This window comes from Raphanus sativus, chromosome 4, assembly GCF_000801105.2.
Source record: "Raphanus sativus cultivar WK10039 chromosome 4, ASM80110v3, whole genome shotgun sequence".
NCBI lineage: Eukaryota > Viridiplantae > Streptophyta > Magnoliopsida > Brassicales > Brassicaceae > Raphanus > Raphanus sativus.
The window spans coordinates 16,137,149-16,152,204 of record NC_079514.1 but is presented as its reverse complement, the minus strand read 5'-3'; the positions used below and the strand labels follow the sequence as shown (position 1 = coordinate 16,152,204).

At 40.9% G+C, this 15,056-nt stretch overlaps 2 protein-coding genes across 5 annotated transcripts; both read left to right on the top strand.

The window, feature by feature from the left end:
* Window positions 1-1,962: 1,962 nt before the first annotated feature.
* On the top strand, window positions 1,963-3,707 carry LOC108853611 (protein NONRESPONDING TO OXYLIPINS 2, mitochondrial). Of its 4 annotated transcripts, XR_008944745.1 has the most exons (5): window positions 1,965-2,224; window positions 2,336-2,454; window positions 2,940-2,987; window positions 3,248-3,293; window positions 3,518-3,707. XR_008944745.1 is itself a non-coding variant. In XM_057007714.1 (4 exons), the coding sequence occupies exons 1-3, from the start codon at window positions 2,046-2,048 to the stop codon at window positions 3,265-3,267; spliced, it is 318 nt and encodes a 105-aa protein (XP_056863694.1). In that variant the 5' UTR covers window positions 1,963-2,045; the 3' UTR covers window positions 3,268-3,293; window positions 3,518-3,707. The 4 variants fall into 4 exon arrangements, 3 of the variants coding, with proteins under 3 accessions (XP_056863694.1, XP_018482523.2, XP_056863695.1); XM_057007714.1 differs by lacking the exon at window positions 2,940-2,987 and having other exon boundaries at window positions 1,963-2,224; XM_057007715.1 differs by lacking the exon at window positions 3,248-3,293.
* Window positions 3,708-11,936: 8,229 nt separating this feature from the next.
* LOC108853351 (WAT1-related protein At5g47470) lies at window positions 11,937-13,620 on the top strand. Its single transcript, XM_018626770.2, has 7 exons — window positions 11,937-12,193; window positions 12,298-12,363; window positions 12,464-12,580; window positions 12,657-12,879; window positions 12,956-13,120; window positions 13,195-13,346; window positions 13,425-13,620. Exons 1-7 carry the CDS (start codon window positions 12,006-12,008, stop codon window positions 13,549-13,551), a joined length of 1,038 nt encoding a protein of 345 aa, XP_018482272.1. The 5' UTR covers window positions 11,937-12,005; the 3' UTR covers window positions 13,552-13,620.
* The last annotated feature ends 1,436 nt before the right edge of the window (window positions 13,621-15,056 follow it).

The following is a 15,056-nucleotide window of genomic DNA, read 5'->3' as shown; positions in this document are numbered from 1 at the left end:
TCCCGCCGCCATCAGATGAAGCAGGTGCGGACTTATACTGTTGGGGACCACTTGGTAACAGAGCCTTGAGCTTCTCTATCACTAAATCTTGGGAGTTTATCAGGCTAACAGCTCCTCAGGTTCCTTGGGGAAAGGCTGTTTGGTTCAAACATGCTGTTCCCAAACATGCTTTCAACTTTTGGGTTGCGAATCTAAACCGTCTCCCTGTTAGAGAAAGGCTAGCGAATTGGGGTTTATGCGAAAACCCTGTTTGTTCTCTCTGTGGATCTGGACAGGAAAACAGAGACCACGTCTTCCTGCATTGTGTCGCTGCCACCCAGCTATGGGACATCATTCTGCCTTGTTTGGGATTACAGAACCTTAGTCTCCACAGCTGGGATTCTCTCATAAACTGGATGCTCACAGATTCCTTGGGCCTCTCATCAACTCTCAAAAAGTTTCTCGTTCAACTGGTTGTTTTCTGCATTTGGAGTGAAAGGAACAACAGAGTGCATGGCGGCACCCCAAACCCCACCTCCGCCCTATTCCGAAAGATCGACAGGATGCTCAGAGACACTCTCCTTGCTCGCTTACCCCATAAGCGCTGCAAAGGCATGTTGTCTCAGTGGTTTAGGTTCGCCTAGATCAAGCCGCCTGTTTCAAAAGCTTCATAGTTCCATCTTGGTTTTTTATTTTTTTTTGAGTCATATGTAACTTCTTGCATTTAAATCCCTTGTACAAAAACACAAGTTCCAATTCGGTATAATATTCACAATTTATCAAAAAAAAAAATAGCACTAGACAAAATATTTTATCCTTTTTGGGGGTGAATTAGGATCAGAGCTGCCAATATCTCTAGTGACATTTACCTATCTCAGTTCGTTGTGTTCAGGAAGTCATAGGTTCGAATAAATGTGAAAGAATTTAGATAAGTTTCCAAATTCTATTAGCATTTTTTTTTTGTATATTTAAAGGTTTTAGAAATTGAAGCCATATTCAAGCCGTGCTGAGGTTGTGTAAGTTATGTTCTATGTCGTTGCAAACCATAGCACAACAACAAAAAAACAAACAACAATCTGTAATTTGTGGTTATAATTACAATCACAAGTCGCAGCCTTGAGCAGCAAACCAATAGATCATGTTAAGATAGATGGGCTTCACATTTAAAATCAATTGGTGATTAGTGGAGAGGCTCATCTATCTTATATATGACTAAAGATTCTTTCCAATATCCGATGTGGGATACTTTGTGTCTAATACGCCCCCTCGAGATGATGACTCTTTGAGCGTCAATCTCGGAATGCTCGGGCAAAGATCGATGGGCCAATTTTGGGTCAGATCGATGAAGATCAGGTTGGACTGTTTGGATCAGGCTCTGGTACTAAGTTAAGCTAGATGAGCTTCACACTTAAAACCAATTGGTGATTAGTGGAGAGGCTCATCTATCTTATATATGACTAAAGATTTCTTCCAATACCCGATGTGAGACACTTTGTGTCTAATAGATCATACATTTGTAGATAAATGTTAACTTTTGGATCCCCGGAGAAAAAAAACTTATAAATTTCTGAAAGGTGCTCCACGATGATGGCAAGATTTATCTTTCTGAGCCGACTTTTATGTTATTTTATTTTATTTTATTCTATTCGTCTTACCTTATAATAGTTTGAAAAATATTCAAATACTTAGTTGAAACAGAAAGGTGATTAATCAACAGTGTTATCTAATGAAAAAGGTTATAAAGGGATAACATTAATTAGATATGGGAGGAAATGGAAATGTAGCTTTCTAGTGCGTGAGTAGTTTGGCTGACACGTATTGTTCTCATCAGTCTCTCACGAAAAACCGCACCAGCTCTTGATGACGTAACTTTTAATACATGGGTCTAAGCCCATTAATATTCTTTAATGGGCTATCTCATGTATTTCTCAAACCCAACAGAAACAGCGATATATATTTTCCGGGGGTTTCCTCTAATCCTTCCGGCGTCCTAAAACCCTATAAATAAATCCTCTGTAGAAGAAAACGACGAAAGGTCGAATCTCGCCTTCTCTATCTCTCTCACAATGGCTTCGGCTTGCAACAGATTCATGAGAAGATCCTCCGTCTCGTCTCTCAGATCCGCCATCAGATCATCTCTTCACAAATCTCCAGTTGGCACCGGAACTCCGCCGAGTGCTTCTTCATCCGCCGGGTTTCGGATTCCGTCTAAACCCGCTGCTTCTCCCAGATTCTCCTTCTCCAGGTCCAATCAAAACAACTTCTGCTACAAATTTGCTTCAGTTTCTTCATTTCTGTGATTGTTAGTTCTTCGCGAGTCTTCGTTTTGATGAATTGTGTGTGTCTCCATGTGTAGGTGTCCATCTGAGCTTGGTTGTGTTCAGTCGCTGTTGCCGCTTCACAGCACGGTGGCGGCTGCTAGGCTGACGTCGTGCCTTAGCCTAACATCCAGAAGCAGCCGAGCTCTCTCTCAGGGTACTACTCTCTCCTGCACCTCTAATACTCTCTCTCTCTCTTTTCTGCTTTCTCTTTTTTTTTCTTTCTTTTCTCCCATTAAAGCTAGATACTTCTATGGTTTGCACTTTGCAAAATTTTCCATATTCTTAGTCGTTATGCTCGAGTTTGTTAGTTAGACTTATAAAAAGAACACATTATTTACATGCGAGGAAAGGTATCATGAACTTGTAGATGAACTTCTTGATGTGTTTTACGCTCTGTGATTACTTTATGACTCTGTTTTATTCCTCCTTTGCTTTATGATTTTTCTTACTTGACGGGATAGTTGCATCTTTTGTAGTGTTGGTAGTTTTAATGTTTTTGAACTCTTAACAAGTAGGAATAGATGGACTTAACCCCCAGTATTGTTAAACTTATATAGGCTAAGTTAATTCAGTTTCTAGAGTTGCAATCGAGTTTTCTGCCCTTGTGTCCGTCTAATTATGAGTACTTGATTCATGCAGGCACATAAATTTCACCGTTACCATGTGGGATCCTTGCATCTTTATCAAGTACGAACCTTTCTTGAGTTCTAGTTATTATCCAAATAAAGTATTGGAGAACAATATTTAGTAGGACAAAAAACCCTGTAAGGACTTAATTTTGAAGGGGGTAGTAGCTTATTGAACCCAATGTTAAGCCTTGTCAGATTGTCATTGTGTTTCTTGCTGTTTTTTTTTTTTGATATGAATGTCAGTCTAAGAAAACTAGTACATATATATAAGAGTGGCAACGATACTGTAGTAATTTGTAAAAGTGCTTTTTGTCCCAGATGGAATCGATGACACGTGAGACGTATTTGCAGTTGTTTTTTAAAGGTGGGCTCTGTCAACAAATGCTTCGGTGATACTTTAGATTTAGAAAGCTATTTTAATTGAGATTGCTTGACTAGTTTGTTGATTCACTAGTTGTTGTGTTAATGACTCTTACCATAGAATCAATAAGCGAAACTATCAGTCTTTCTTTTTTTTTTCTTTTTTTTTTAAAAAGACCAGTTTTCTGTTTCTGTCCTAATCGTTATTTATTTTCCTGTTTACTATAGAGATGGGCCTTTCAGTCCCAAGGTGACCCACCTGATACATTCATGAAGAGTATTACTATCAGGGGAGGCAAGTTTCTTCTAAAGACAAGAAGTGTTTTTTTTTGTTTGCGACTCCAAACTCTTGTTCGTGAAGAAAACTGTGTAATACTATTTCTGCTCTTTACACAATTCATATCTCAGATTCTATCCATGTTTAAAATTGTGTTTACATAACCTAAAGCTCAAAACTCGAAAAGATATTAAAGCTGTATCGCAACATTTTTGCTCTTGAATCCAGCTAGAGCCAACTTCTCTCTCCACCCCTTTCTCTCTCATAATCTTCCTAATTTGACTAACTTCTCTCCATCTCTCATGGTAAGCATAGAGATTCGAAATCACTATATACGCGTACTCATCTTCATCTGCAGCTTTCAGATCCTTTCCAGCACTTCAAGCAACAAGCAACGCCCTCCAAGCCACACCAGCCTACCCAAAGCCGAATTCTTGAATTACCATTTTCGCCTGTCAAATCTCCCCTCTCTGCGCCATAGCTCTGATAAGAGAGCAGCAATGCTCTACACTTGGTTTGATAGGTCTCAGATTTAGAGCTACAAATCTTAAGAACACAATTGTAAAAGACTCGTTGTTTGGCAATTAAGATTGCCTATTTTTTGGCTTTTCATTTTCTTAAATAGAACAAGGAAACAGAGATGGAGTTTCAACTCCTACAAACTTGGAATGAGGGAAAGTGGAGAGGATGGTTCCTTGACATACGGATGACCATTTCCTCATTATTAACTGAACAAGAAATTTCAACAAAACATAAACAAATAATCAAGTGACCCGGTCACTTGTTTCAATCACAATACTTCCGGTTTGGTGCTTTCGATCGGTTTGATCGTCGTACCGGTTGAGGTCCATCATTACTCCCGTCGTCGAAAAGAAGCTTGTCCGCAAGCTTCAAGTCTGGAAAGCTGAGCTGTAACTGTTCCAAATCCTCCCAAGTTGCGTCCTCACTTGGAAGTCCTTGCCATATTACTCGAGCTTCACGGTGCAGTGACCCTTCTCTAGTAACCTCACGAACTTCGATGACAGATTCAGGTCGCAGACGAAGGCGGCCATTAGCACGGAGAGGCGGTAATGTTCCTGAGGTAGGTGTGTCTGTACCAACCCATCGCTTCAGAAGAGAGACATGAAAAACAGAGTGCACTCGTGTACCTTCTGGAAGTTTCAGACGATAAGCTACCGGACCCACTCTTGCTTCAATTTGAAAGGGTCCAAAGTATCGCGTTGACAGTTTCTGAGAAGTACGTCGAAAGATGGAGTGCTGGCGATATGGTTGGAGCCGTAAGAAAACCCAATCTCCCACGTTAAAGTGAACATCGCGACGTTTAGCATCTGCAGCTTGCTTCATGCTGTTGTTTGCAGTCTGCAAGTGATTCTTAAGGTCTTGAAGTAGTTCCTCACGAGCTGCCAACTGATCATCAAGTTCCTGAATATTGGTGCTTCCTGTTTCATAACCAGCTAGTGACGGAGGATCACGCCCATAGACTGCTTTGAAAGGAGTCATGGCAATGGAGGAGTGATATGTGGTGTTATACCAATATTCAGCCCAAGGAAGTAAGGAACTCCACTGTGTAGGTTTTTCAGAGACAAAACACCGCAGAAATTGTTCAATACAACGATTGATTACCTCGGTTTGACCATCAGATTCTGGGTGATAAGCCGAAGTCATGCAGAGCTTGGTCTTGGACAGCTTCCAAAGATCACGCCAGAAAGCACTTGTGAAGACAGGATCACGGTCTGAGACGATGGACTTGGGTATACCATGAAGCTTAACCACATACTCCACAAACTTAGCAGCCACAGATTTTGCAGTGTACGGATGAGACAGAGGAATAAGGTGCGCTGCTTTGGACAAACGGTCTACAATAACCATTATTGATGTGTGGTTGTCTGAGCGAGGTAGCCCGTCGATGAAATCCATTGACAAATCCTCCCATACCTTATCTGGAATTGCTAGAGGCTGAAGGAGACCTGCTGGAGACAAACTTGTGGCTTTGGCTCGTTGGCAAATCTCGCACGCTGCAACATATTCCTGGACAGTTCGATGCATAGATGGCCAGTAGAACAACTGAGACAGTCGTTTCTTCGTTCTGAGGACTCCCGAGTGACCACCAAAAGGTGTATCATGATATTCATGCAACAAAGCTTTAATATGAGTGGAATGAGGAGGTATTACCACTCTGTTTTTGAAACAGATTAAGCCGTTACGTCGCGAATATGGCTTCCCGGGATCAGTATCTGCGAGCTTCCCCACACGTAGCAGGTATGTGTCTGTTGATTGAGCCTGTCGCAAATCATCCCAAAGGGTCGCTTGTTGGCTGCAGAGAGTCATGAGGCATGGGCTGTTGTTGCGACGAGAGAGAGCGTCTGCTGCTTTGTTTGCAGAACCGGGTTTGTAAGTGATCTCGTAATCGTAACCAACTAGCTTACCCATCCAGTTTTGCTGCTCCGGCGTCAGGATGCGTTGCTCCAGCAGAAACCGAAGGCTTTTGTGATCGGTCTGTATTGTGAAACGGCGCCCCAAGATGTATGGTCTCCAAGTCTTTACTGCAACGACAATGGCTAACATCTCACGGGCATAAGTAGACCAATTCTGTTTGGCCACTCCCAAGGAACGGCTCATGAATGCCAGTGGTCTACCTCCTTGCGTCAGCACTGCGCCGATACCATCCCCGGAGGCATCTGTCTGGATAATGAAAGGCGTGGAGAAATCTGGGAGAGCGAGGGTAGGTGTGGTTGTCATCGCTTGTTTCAGACTGTGGAAAGCATGTTCTGCCTCATCGTTCCATGTGAAGCGCCCCTTCTTTAAGAGATTTGTGAGAGGGCATGCTATGACTCCATAATCTCTTACGGACTTCCGGTAATAACCGGTGAGGCCTAAAAACCCTCGCAGCTCTGTGATGTTTGTTGGTGATGGCCACTCAGTCATTGCGTGAATTTTTGATTGATCGACCTTGACTCCCTCACCAGATATGATGTGTCCAAGATACTCAAGTTCCTGCTTCCCAAACTCGCATTTCTTGCGCTTCACAAAGAGCCCATGTGTCTTCAGAATCTCTAGGACTTGAGCCAAGTGTTGTAAGTGCTCCGCTTCGGATCTGCTGTAGATTAGGATATCGTCAAAAAATACCAAAACGAACTTGCGAAGGAAGCCACGAAAAATAGAGTTCATCAAGGCCTGGAACGTCGATGGCGCGTTACACAACCCAAAGGGCATAACAAGATACTCGTAATGCCCATTATGTGTCCTGAACGCTGTCTTATGCACATCTGCCGGATGGACTCGAACCTGGTGATACCCGGCTGTCAAGTCCAGTTTAGTGAAGATAACGGCTCCGTGGAGTTCATCGAGCATATCTTCGACAGTAGGGATAGGAAAACGGTCTTTGACGGTGGCAGCGTTGAGTGCTCGATAATCTGTACAGAAACGCCAAGTCCCATCTTTCTTTTTAACCAATAAGACCGGTGAGGAAAAGGGGCTTGAGCTGGGTCGTATCAAGCCGGTTTCGAGCATGGCTTGAACCTGTCGCTCGATCTCCTCCTTCTGAAAATGGGCGTAGCGATAAGGCCGTACATTAATTGGATCAGACCCTTCCTTGAGAGCGATGTGATGCTCGATAACTCGTGAAGGTGGAAGCTCTGTCGGTGTCTTGAAGATCGTTTCATATTGCCGGAGAAGACGACTTATCTCGTTGGTAGTGGAGAAGACAACGGCGTCGTCGGTTTGGATAGAGACAACAAAGACTGTTTGTCCTTGTCAGGCCTCTCTCTCAAGTTCCTCTGGTTGGGCCTTTGTGATTGTGCCTCCTGTCAGCCCACGAACTGTCACTCATTTCCCAGCCCAGTCAAAACTCATGGATTGGGCTTTCCAGTCACATAATATGGGCCCCAAAGTCTCAAGCCAGCTCACCCCTATCACGACATCAAGCCCAGAGAGAGGTAAACTGAAGAAGTCGATAGCGAAGACTTCACCATTGAGTTCCGTCGGAACTGCTCGATAGGCTCCATGACATCTGAGAGGGTGACCATCGGCTACGCGCACCGAGAATGGCTTTGTTGGTGTAAGTGTTAAACCTAGTCGACTTGCCTCTTTCTCGCTGATAAAACAATGTGTTGCTCCACTGTCAATCAAAGCTATGAGCTTTTTATGATTGATGTCAACCTGAACTCGGATCGTTTTCGGTGAGCTCCACCCGGTGAGTGATTGTAAGGTAATCTCAGGTTCTACTGCCTCGTGACTGTCAACGAATTCGTCGTCATCATCTTCATCGACATCTTTCCCTTCAATTAGCAGTAACTGAGATTGTTTGCATTGATGTCCATGAGTATAACGCTCGTCGCAGCTGAAACAAAGCCCTAAGGCTCGTTTGCGTTTCATCTCTTCCAAGCTCAGCTTTTTTGGGTTCCCAGACAGGTTGTCGCGGTTCCCTGTGTTTCTCGATGGGTTGGCTGCTGGCGCTGTAGAGTTGTTGGTTGTGAATTTCCGGCTACGCTGCAGTTGATCATCTCGCATACGGCCTAGTTCAATCGCTGCTTTGAGTGTTGTCGGACGGAACATGCGGATGCTATCAGATATGGAGTCTTTAAGGCCACCGACGTAAGTCCCAATGAGTGCCTTTTGACTCCACCCGGTGACTTTGTTCTGCAGACGTTCAAACTCTCGGTGATAATCTTTAAGCGACCCTTTCTGGCGGATTTTGGAGAGAGCCTCGTCGAAATCCTCAGCCACTGATGGACCAAAACGTGCCCATAGTTCTTCCTCAAAGACCTCCCACGTGATTGGAATATTTTCCTCATTGAGTGTCTTGGCGGTTGCCTGCCACCACTCGTTTGCCTCTTCCTCCAGATGATAAGAAGCAAAATTAACTCTCTGGTCCGCCGGTAACTCGTGATAAGAAAAATATTGTTTGGCTTTGCTTATCCATGAGGTCGGATCTCCAGCTTGAAAACGAGGGAATTTAAGTTTGACGAATCGGTGTGGTTGCGCGTTGGGGTTGGCATGGTGGTTGAGGTTATCTCCACGTTGAATCGCAGTAACATTTTGATTGACTTCTACTCGTGGGTTCACTCTAGGCGCACTTGTACTGCTCTCTCTGTTACCATTGACAGCTTCCATCAACCGACTAAACGACTCCTCCATAAATTTGAACTTGTCGTTCATGGCCGCATTGATCTTCACCAGCTCGTCCTGCATACCTCCCACGCTGGTCTCTAATACTTCGATACGTGTCGTAGGATCAGCCATTGACTCCTCTTGAGAGGTAAGAGCCAAGACCTCCTTGTCTTTTTGTTTTCTAGGTGCAATGGTGTGTGGTGTAAGAAAGCTGTGGATCAAGGAAAAGAAGAAAAATTTGAGCAATGCTCTGATACCAAATGATAGGTCTCAGATTTAGAGCTACAAATCTTAAGAACACAATTGTGAAAGACTCGTTGTTTGGCAATTAAGATTGCCTATTTTTTGGCTTTTCATTTTCTTAAATAGAACAAGGAAACAGAGATGGAGTTTCAACTCCTACAAACTTGGAATGAGGGAAAGTGGAGAGGATGGTTCCTTGACATACGGATGACCATTTCCTCATTATTAACTGAACAAGAAATTTCAACAAAACAGAAACAAATAATCAAGTGACCCGGTCACTTGTTTCAATCACAATACTTCCGGTTTGGTGCTTTCGATCGGTTTGATCGTCGTACCGGTTGAGGTCCATCATGGTTTGATTCCATACTCGTCAATCATCATCTCAAAGCAACCAAGAGTGAGCTCCATTGGAACTTCACAATGAGAACACACATCTAAGAGTTTCAAGAATGTGATTCGATCAGGTTTCAATGATCTTTCTTGTTTCAGTTGGTTGAATAGCTTGATTGCCTTGGGTTGAATCGCCATTACGAGCATAATCAGAGATCATTGCGTTTCACGCAATCAGATTCTTTCTAGGCATCGTCTAAAACATCAGTTCAGCTTGCTTCAACTTTCCGCATTTAGAGTACATATCTATCAGAGCACTCGTAACAACAACTCGAGAGTCTAGGCCAAGCTAGCTTGAGAGCACAAGAATGGATGAGACTTCCCCATGGAACCACAGCGAGAGCAGCAATATTGGTGAAAAACTCGGTAGCTTCTCTAGATTGGCACCGTTTACATACCCTGTCGATATTGTGTTCCATGAAGATGAGTTAGGGTTAGGCAAACTCGATAGAATCTGAAAAGCACTGTTGAAATCTCCGGCCTGGCATCTGATAGAAACAAGTCTTAGTATTAGGCTTTATTCTTTATAACCAGATGGACACATGCAAATTTTCTGAAAACTTGAACAGTACTTCTGGTTCATTTTTAAAGGGTGCTCAAGGTAAATACACACAAATTAAGAAATTACAAAATACTATACAATTTATTTTGCTTACGTTAAACTATAACTAAATATTATTGAATCCAACCAATAGAAAAATGGAATATTATATAATTGGTTACAAATTTCAAATATCATTATATTTTATCTGAAATAATGAGAATATTTATTATTTTGCAACAAAATAAAACATTTAAATATTATTTATATTGAAAAAGAGGGAGTATTTATTTTGGGGCAAGATTGGAGCAGTTTGATAAGATTGAAAGTTGTGAACTTGAGATTAAGAAATGGAACAAAATATAGGTGGAATAAGAATGGAGGGTATGTTTCGCATACTGAGAGCAACAAAGTAAATAATATCTAACTAATTGAAACACACCGAAAACTAAAACAAAACAACAAAGAATAGATGCTTCTTTCAAGTGAATATCTTCTCATACCATTCTTTTTCTTCCACTGCAAAGATAAAGATCCACTATTAGTTATATACCAGATAAAGCCATAGTATCATGAATCAAATTCTCGAAATTACTTTTTTCTCAATCATTCAGTTGCCTCTATTATTAGGCATATTAACAGCTTTTGAGATGCCGATGAGACACACAGTGGTGATTATTGTTGGTACAATCGGAAACTGGAAGGCTTGATTGAAACCAAATTTCTCAATGACTAGAGACACGAGTGTTCTCAATCCCCACAAGATGGAAAATTCGTAGATGAACCGAGTGCCATGATTGCCTTCAAGAAAATAAAAAACAAATTGAATAAGATTCAAATATTAAAAAATCTTACGAGAGTGTTCCGCAACCAGAGTTATGGCAACGAGAGCTATATACCCACTTCCAGCATATAAAACATGATTTGCTTGTCCACCTTTTCATCCACGCTGCACAAATCCCATTTAAAACTACCAAGAACTGAGCCATTTCATCTTCATTGACAACCACATTACTAGTTCAACCACTAGTCCAAGCATATATACTCTTAATTTGCATTGATTATTGAAAAGTGATGTAAGTTATTATTAACTTGTGTATCTTTAATTTACTTGATGTTACTATTAATATCAGTTATTTTAGTTGATATAAATCACATATTCAGTGTCAATTTTAAGTAAATGATTCAAATTAGAGTCAGTTATTATTCGGACACTTTATAAGTGATGATATCTATATTTTTCTCGTAGTGCCACCAGAAATCAATTAGAATACAAAATATTAAAATAAATAATTAGTAATTTTCACTTTAGATTCATATTCAACCGACTTACAACAATAATTTATACAAACTTTGTAAAATGGCTAAAAAACTTGAAAAACTATAGTGGTGGAAGTTTATAAAAGCCTTGGGAACATTTTTTGAAAAATCATACATCTAAAAGATATTACTGTGAATATGAATCTACAAAATCTCATCAAGGAATTGGAAAGACTGATTCTGAGTCAAACCCATGTTTCATGACGTATCTCGGAAGCTGTCAACACAAATAAATGTAGCCATGGTTCCGGAGACACGGAGCAAGTGAACCAACACAGAAGCATCGTCTAGCTTGTCGCCGTCATTGAGTAACTCAACGGCAGCGTGTAACGCGTCGATGACACACCAGAGCCTGAAATTAACATGCCTCCTCGTGGAGTAGACACGACAAGTCGGAAGAACTGTAAGTTTATTCGACACAAGTCTTAGCATTTGACTTGAACGTTTCCTAAAAAATTGAATATTTATTTTGGGGCAGTTTGATAAGATTGAAGGTTGAGATTAAGAAATGACTTTAAATAGACATAAAAGTTATTTGGAAAATAGCAAATATAGGTGTAATAAGGATGGAGGGTATGCTTCTAATTCTTACAAGAAGCAATGTATTAAAGAATATAATGAGAGAGATAGAGTAAAAAGAGAGAGAGAGAGAGAGATAACGATATGAAGAAAATGGTGATTTCAGAGTTATCTTCTGGATGAAGGTAAAGGAGAGAAAGAGAGAAGCAATATAATCTTGAACACATTATGCTTATAATGGGTTTCTTTGTCATGCAGTTTTTTTCCCATAGATTTCTATCAATCCCAATTTCACTAAAGAGGAGGAGGAGAAGATGAAGAAGGAGATGATAGAAGAGGTGATGATTGTAGGAGGTTTAGTGATGGTTCAATTTGTATACGCAGGCAACTCTTTGCTCATGAGCCATTTGATGTCACTCGGTCTTGGCCCTTTCACCATTGTCATCTTCTCTACCTTTGCCACTTTCTTAATCCTCTCCCCTTTTGCCATTCTCTTCGAAAGGTTTGTCTAATAACTTCATTGTCTGTGTTCTTAAAAACAATTGCTCTTTGTCTCTTCAGACAGTAATCATTTTTGTCTTTGTCCTGTTCTTGTTCTTTATAAAGGAAGCAATGGCCAAATGAGCTTAGCGCGAGGCTGATTGGTAAGCTAGTTTTGATCTCCTTTGCAGGGTAAGTATCATCCTCAGTTAGTTTTTTTTCTCATTACAAAAAGTATATAACTTTGTTGAAATTTGGACTATTATTTTGTCTGTGATTTGAAAATAAACAGGGTTACTCTGTTCCAGTCTCTATTTCTGGAAGGAATCAGGTTGACGTCACCAGCAATGGCCACAGCGATGCCTAATCTCGCTCCTGGTCTCATTTTCTTTATTGCTTGGATCGTTAGGTGAGATCACTTTTAACAACGTCGATGACGTGCTCCCACATTCACTACATTGTCTCTTTTCTGCTCTCTTGGACAGGTTAGAGAAGATGAATATGAAATGCGTGTACAGCAAATTGAAGATCTTAGGGACATTGTTGTGCGTGTTTGGCGCTTTGACAATGAGCTTAATGCACAGCGCTTCTATTATTCAAGATGAAAAAGATAATGCTTCAATATTCGTATTTGATCGAGACAGAGTTGTGGGTTGTATCTACCTTCTCGGAGCTGTCTTTGTCTTATCAACCAACGTCGTCCTTCAAGTAAGTAAACCGGTTTTTCATAACCGGGTCGGTTTGGTTTCCACGTGTTGGTCTAAAACTCGGTTTATAATTACAGGCGTCGACGTTGGCTGAGTTTCCAGCTCCGATTTCGTTAAGTGCGATAACGGCATTGATCGGAGTGTTGATAACAATGCTGGTACAGCTGTTACAAAACCAGAAAGGGAAAGTACTCACCAGATCACTCATTAGTATTGGTAACCTCATTGGTTTTTCTCTTCTGGTGAGCTTAAATAAATGTTTCATAAACATAAATAATGAACGGTTTTATGGTTATAACATATAGTATTTGATTAGGGAGGGATGGTGAGTGGAGCATGTGTAAGCTTTAATGGATGGGCGATGAAGAAACGTGGACCGGTTATGGTTTCAATGTTTAGTCCTTTCGCTACGGTTATCTCAGTTGGTTTCTCTGTATTGACATTAGGAGAGTCCATTTGCCTTGGAAGGTAACTTTGATATACGATCATAATAATTTATGTTTGATTTTTTTCTCTATATTAACGAATGATTAACAAAAAATGCAGTGTGGGAGGAATGTCGTTGATGTTTATAGGACTGTACCTTGTGTTATGGGCTAAAGGCAAAGAAGGATTCTCACAAACTGAGAGTTTTGAGTGGGAGTTCGACGCTAAAAAGCCTCTCTTGTCTTGACAATTTCTTCAATCTGTATACAAAAGTTGTCAGATATTGAATATATTGAGGGTTGTAGGCTCTATATTTTTGGTCAACATTTTACACAGTTCTGTTTCATATTTTTTATGTGTTGCAGTGCATAAACGTTATAAAAAAGGAGAATAATCTTATAGAAACTGATAGGGTTGATGGGTGATTACGTTACCAAAATAAACCAAGTTGGGTTCATCATGTGCTCATTCATAAGCATCTCTATAACATAATTATCATAGTCATACAATACATATAAAAGGGTAGTCTCGGGAAAGGGAAGGCAAAAAACAAAACAAATCAAAGTCTCTCTCTATCTCATTTCACCAAATGCGATGAAGAAAACACTTTCTATTTAAAACCAAATACATAAAAGCATAGTCATTGCCCACCAATCTCTCACAGGGTTCGAATCAATCCTCAGCTCGTGGACGTATGGGTGCGCGTGCAAGGTAAATAGCCACTATGAGACATTTTTCCATGGTCGTTTGATAGATTTTTCAGAAAAACTGCTGCATGCATTGACAACTTCATGGAGCGGAAGCTTCAACATCGTTCACATCTCCAACAGGTCCATGACCATTCAAACCAAGCCCACTGAGCAGTAGCAGCAGCAACAGCATAGGATAGGGGAAATAAGTTGTTAATTCCCTGTATATTAAAGGAGAAGCATTTTTAAGGCTTTCCTTAAACGGTTTTCACCAGAATGCATGAAAATGCTCAATTCCACGTGTCAGTTTGTGATCGTTTTGAAGAAAAACGCAACATTTATTGTCTAACTTTCTTTCTTTTTTTGCTTATATGACACGGAATAGAACGACTAATTTTTTTCATAGCTTTGTCGACGCAAACAAAAGCTCACAAACCTTTTACGCGAGTTACACTTTCACTTGCGGAGAAGTCGGGTGAACTCGAGTTGATATTGAAGCAGGCCACTCTTCTTTAAGCTGACTGTCTCTCGAGTCTCGATGATCTCTTTTGGAAACTCGATACATATTATATGGGGATAGCTACTCCGTCGTTCGGATTTTATCTGCTTGGTGATCTAGTTGAAGAGATTAAGATGCATAAGAACTCTTATGTGTATGCGAGGATATAAGTAATGTATATACCTACCGAAGTCGTTCAAGCTTCGAGGTGAAGACGAGGGAGGAGGGCGGAGGAAGAGAGTGGCTGGATCTTCTTCGTTTACTGAGGACAAGAAGCTCTCTCTTCTTGATCGGAAGATGGCTACCGCTACGGAGATAGCGAAGAGGATACATGTTAAAGCGAAGATGAGGCATATCACCGGGACGTCGTTGTTGTTGTTGTCTCTCTTTGAGAGGAGTAACAGATGAAGTCTTGATTCGGGTGGGTTGTGTTGAACCCGCAGACTCTGTTCTTGACCTGACAGTCTCTGCATTTAGTGAAGTACGGGTCTCGAGACATTGTAGCATTTGTTTTCACAAACAATAACAGTTTGACACAAGCGATAACACATTCTATACAAACTA

Bases quoted from the DNA above. Each gene is read 5' to 3' on its own strand.
- LOC108853611 (XM_018627021.2), top strand. From the start codon at position 2,046: ATGGCTTCGGCTTGCAACAGATTCATGAGAAGATCCTCCGTCTCGTCT. The intron at 2,225-2,335 runs GTCCAATCAAAA...CTCCATGTGTAG, and splicing joins CCCAGATTCTCCTTCTCCAG to GTGTCCATCTGAGCTTGGTT. The intron at 2,455-3,517 runs GTACTACTCTCT...TGTTTACTATAG, and splicing joins CAGCCGAGCTCTCTCTCAGG to AGATGGGCCTTTCAGTCCCA.
- LOC108853351 (XM_018626770.2), top strand. From the start codon at position 12,006: ATGAAGAAGGAGATGATAGAAGAGGTGATGATTGTAGGAGGTTTAGTG. The intron at 12,194-12,297 runs GTTTGTCTAATA...TTCTTTATAAAG, and splicing joins TTTGCCATTCTCTTCGAAAG to GAAGCAATGGCCAAATGAGC. The intron at 12,364-12,463 runs GTAAGTATCATC...GAAAATAAACAG, and splicing joins GTTTTGATCTCCTTTGCAGG to GGTTACTCTGTTCCAGTCTC.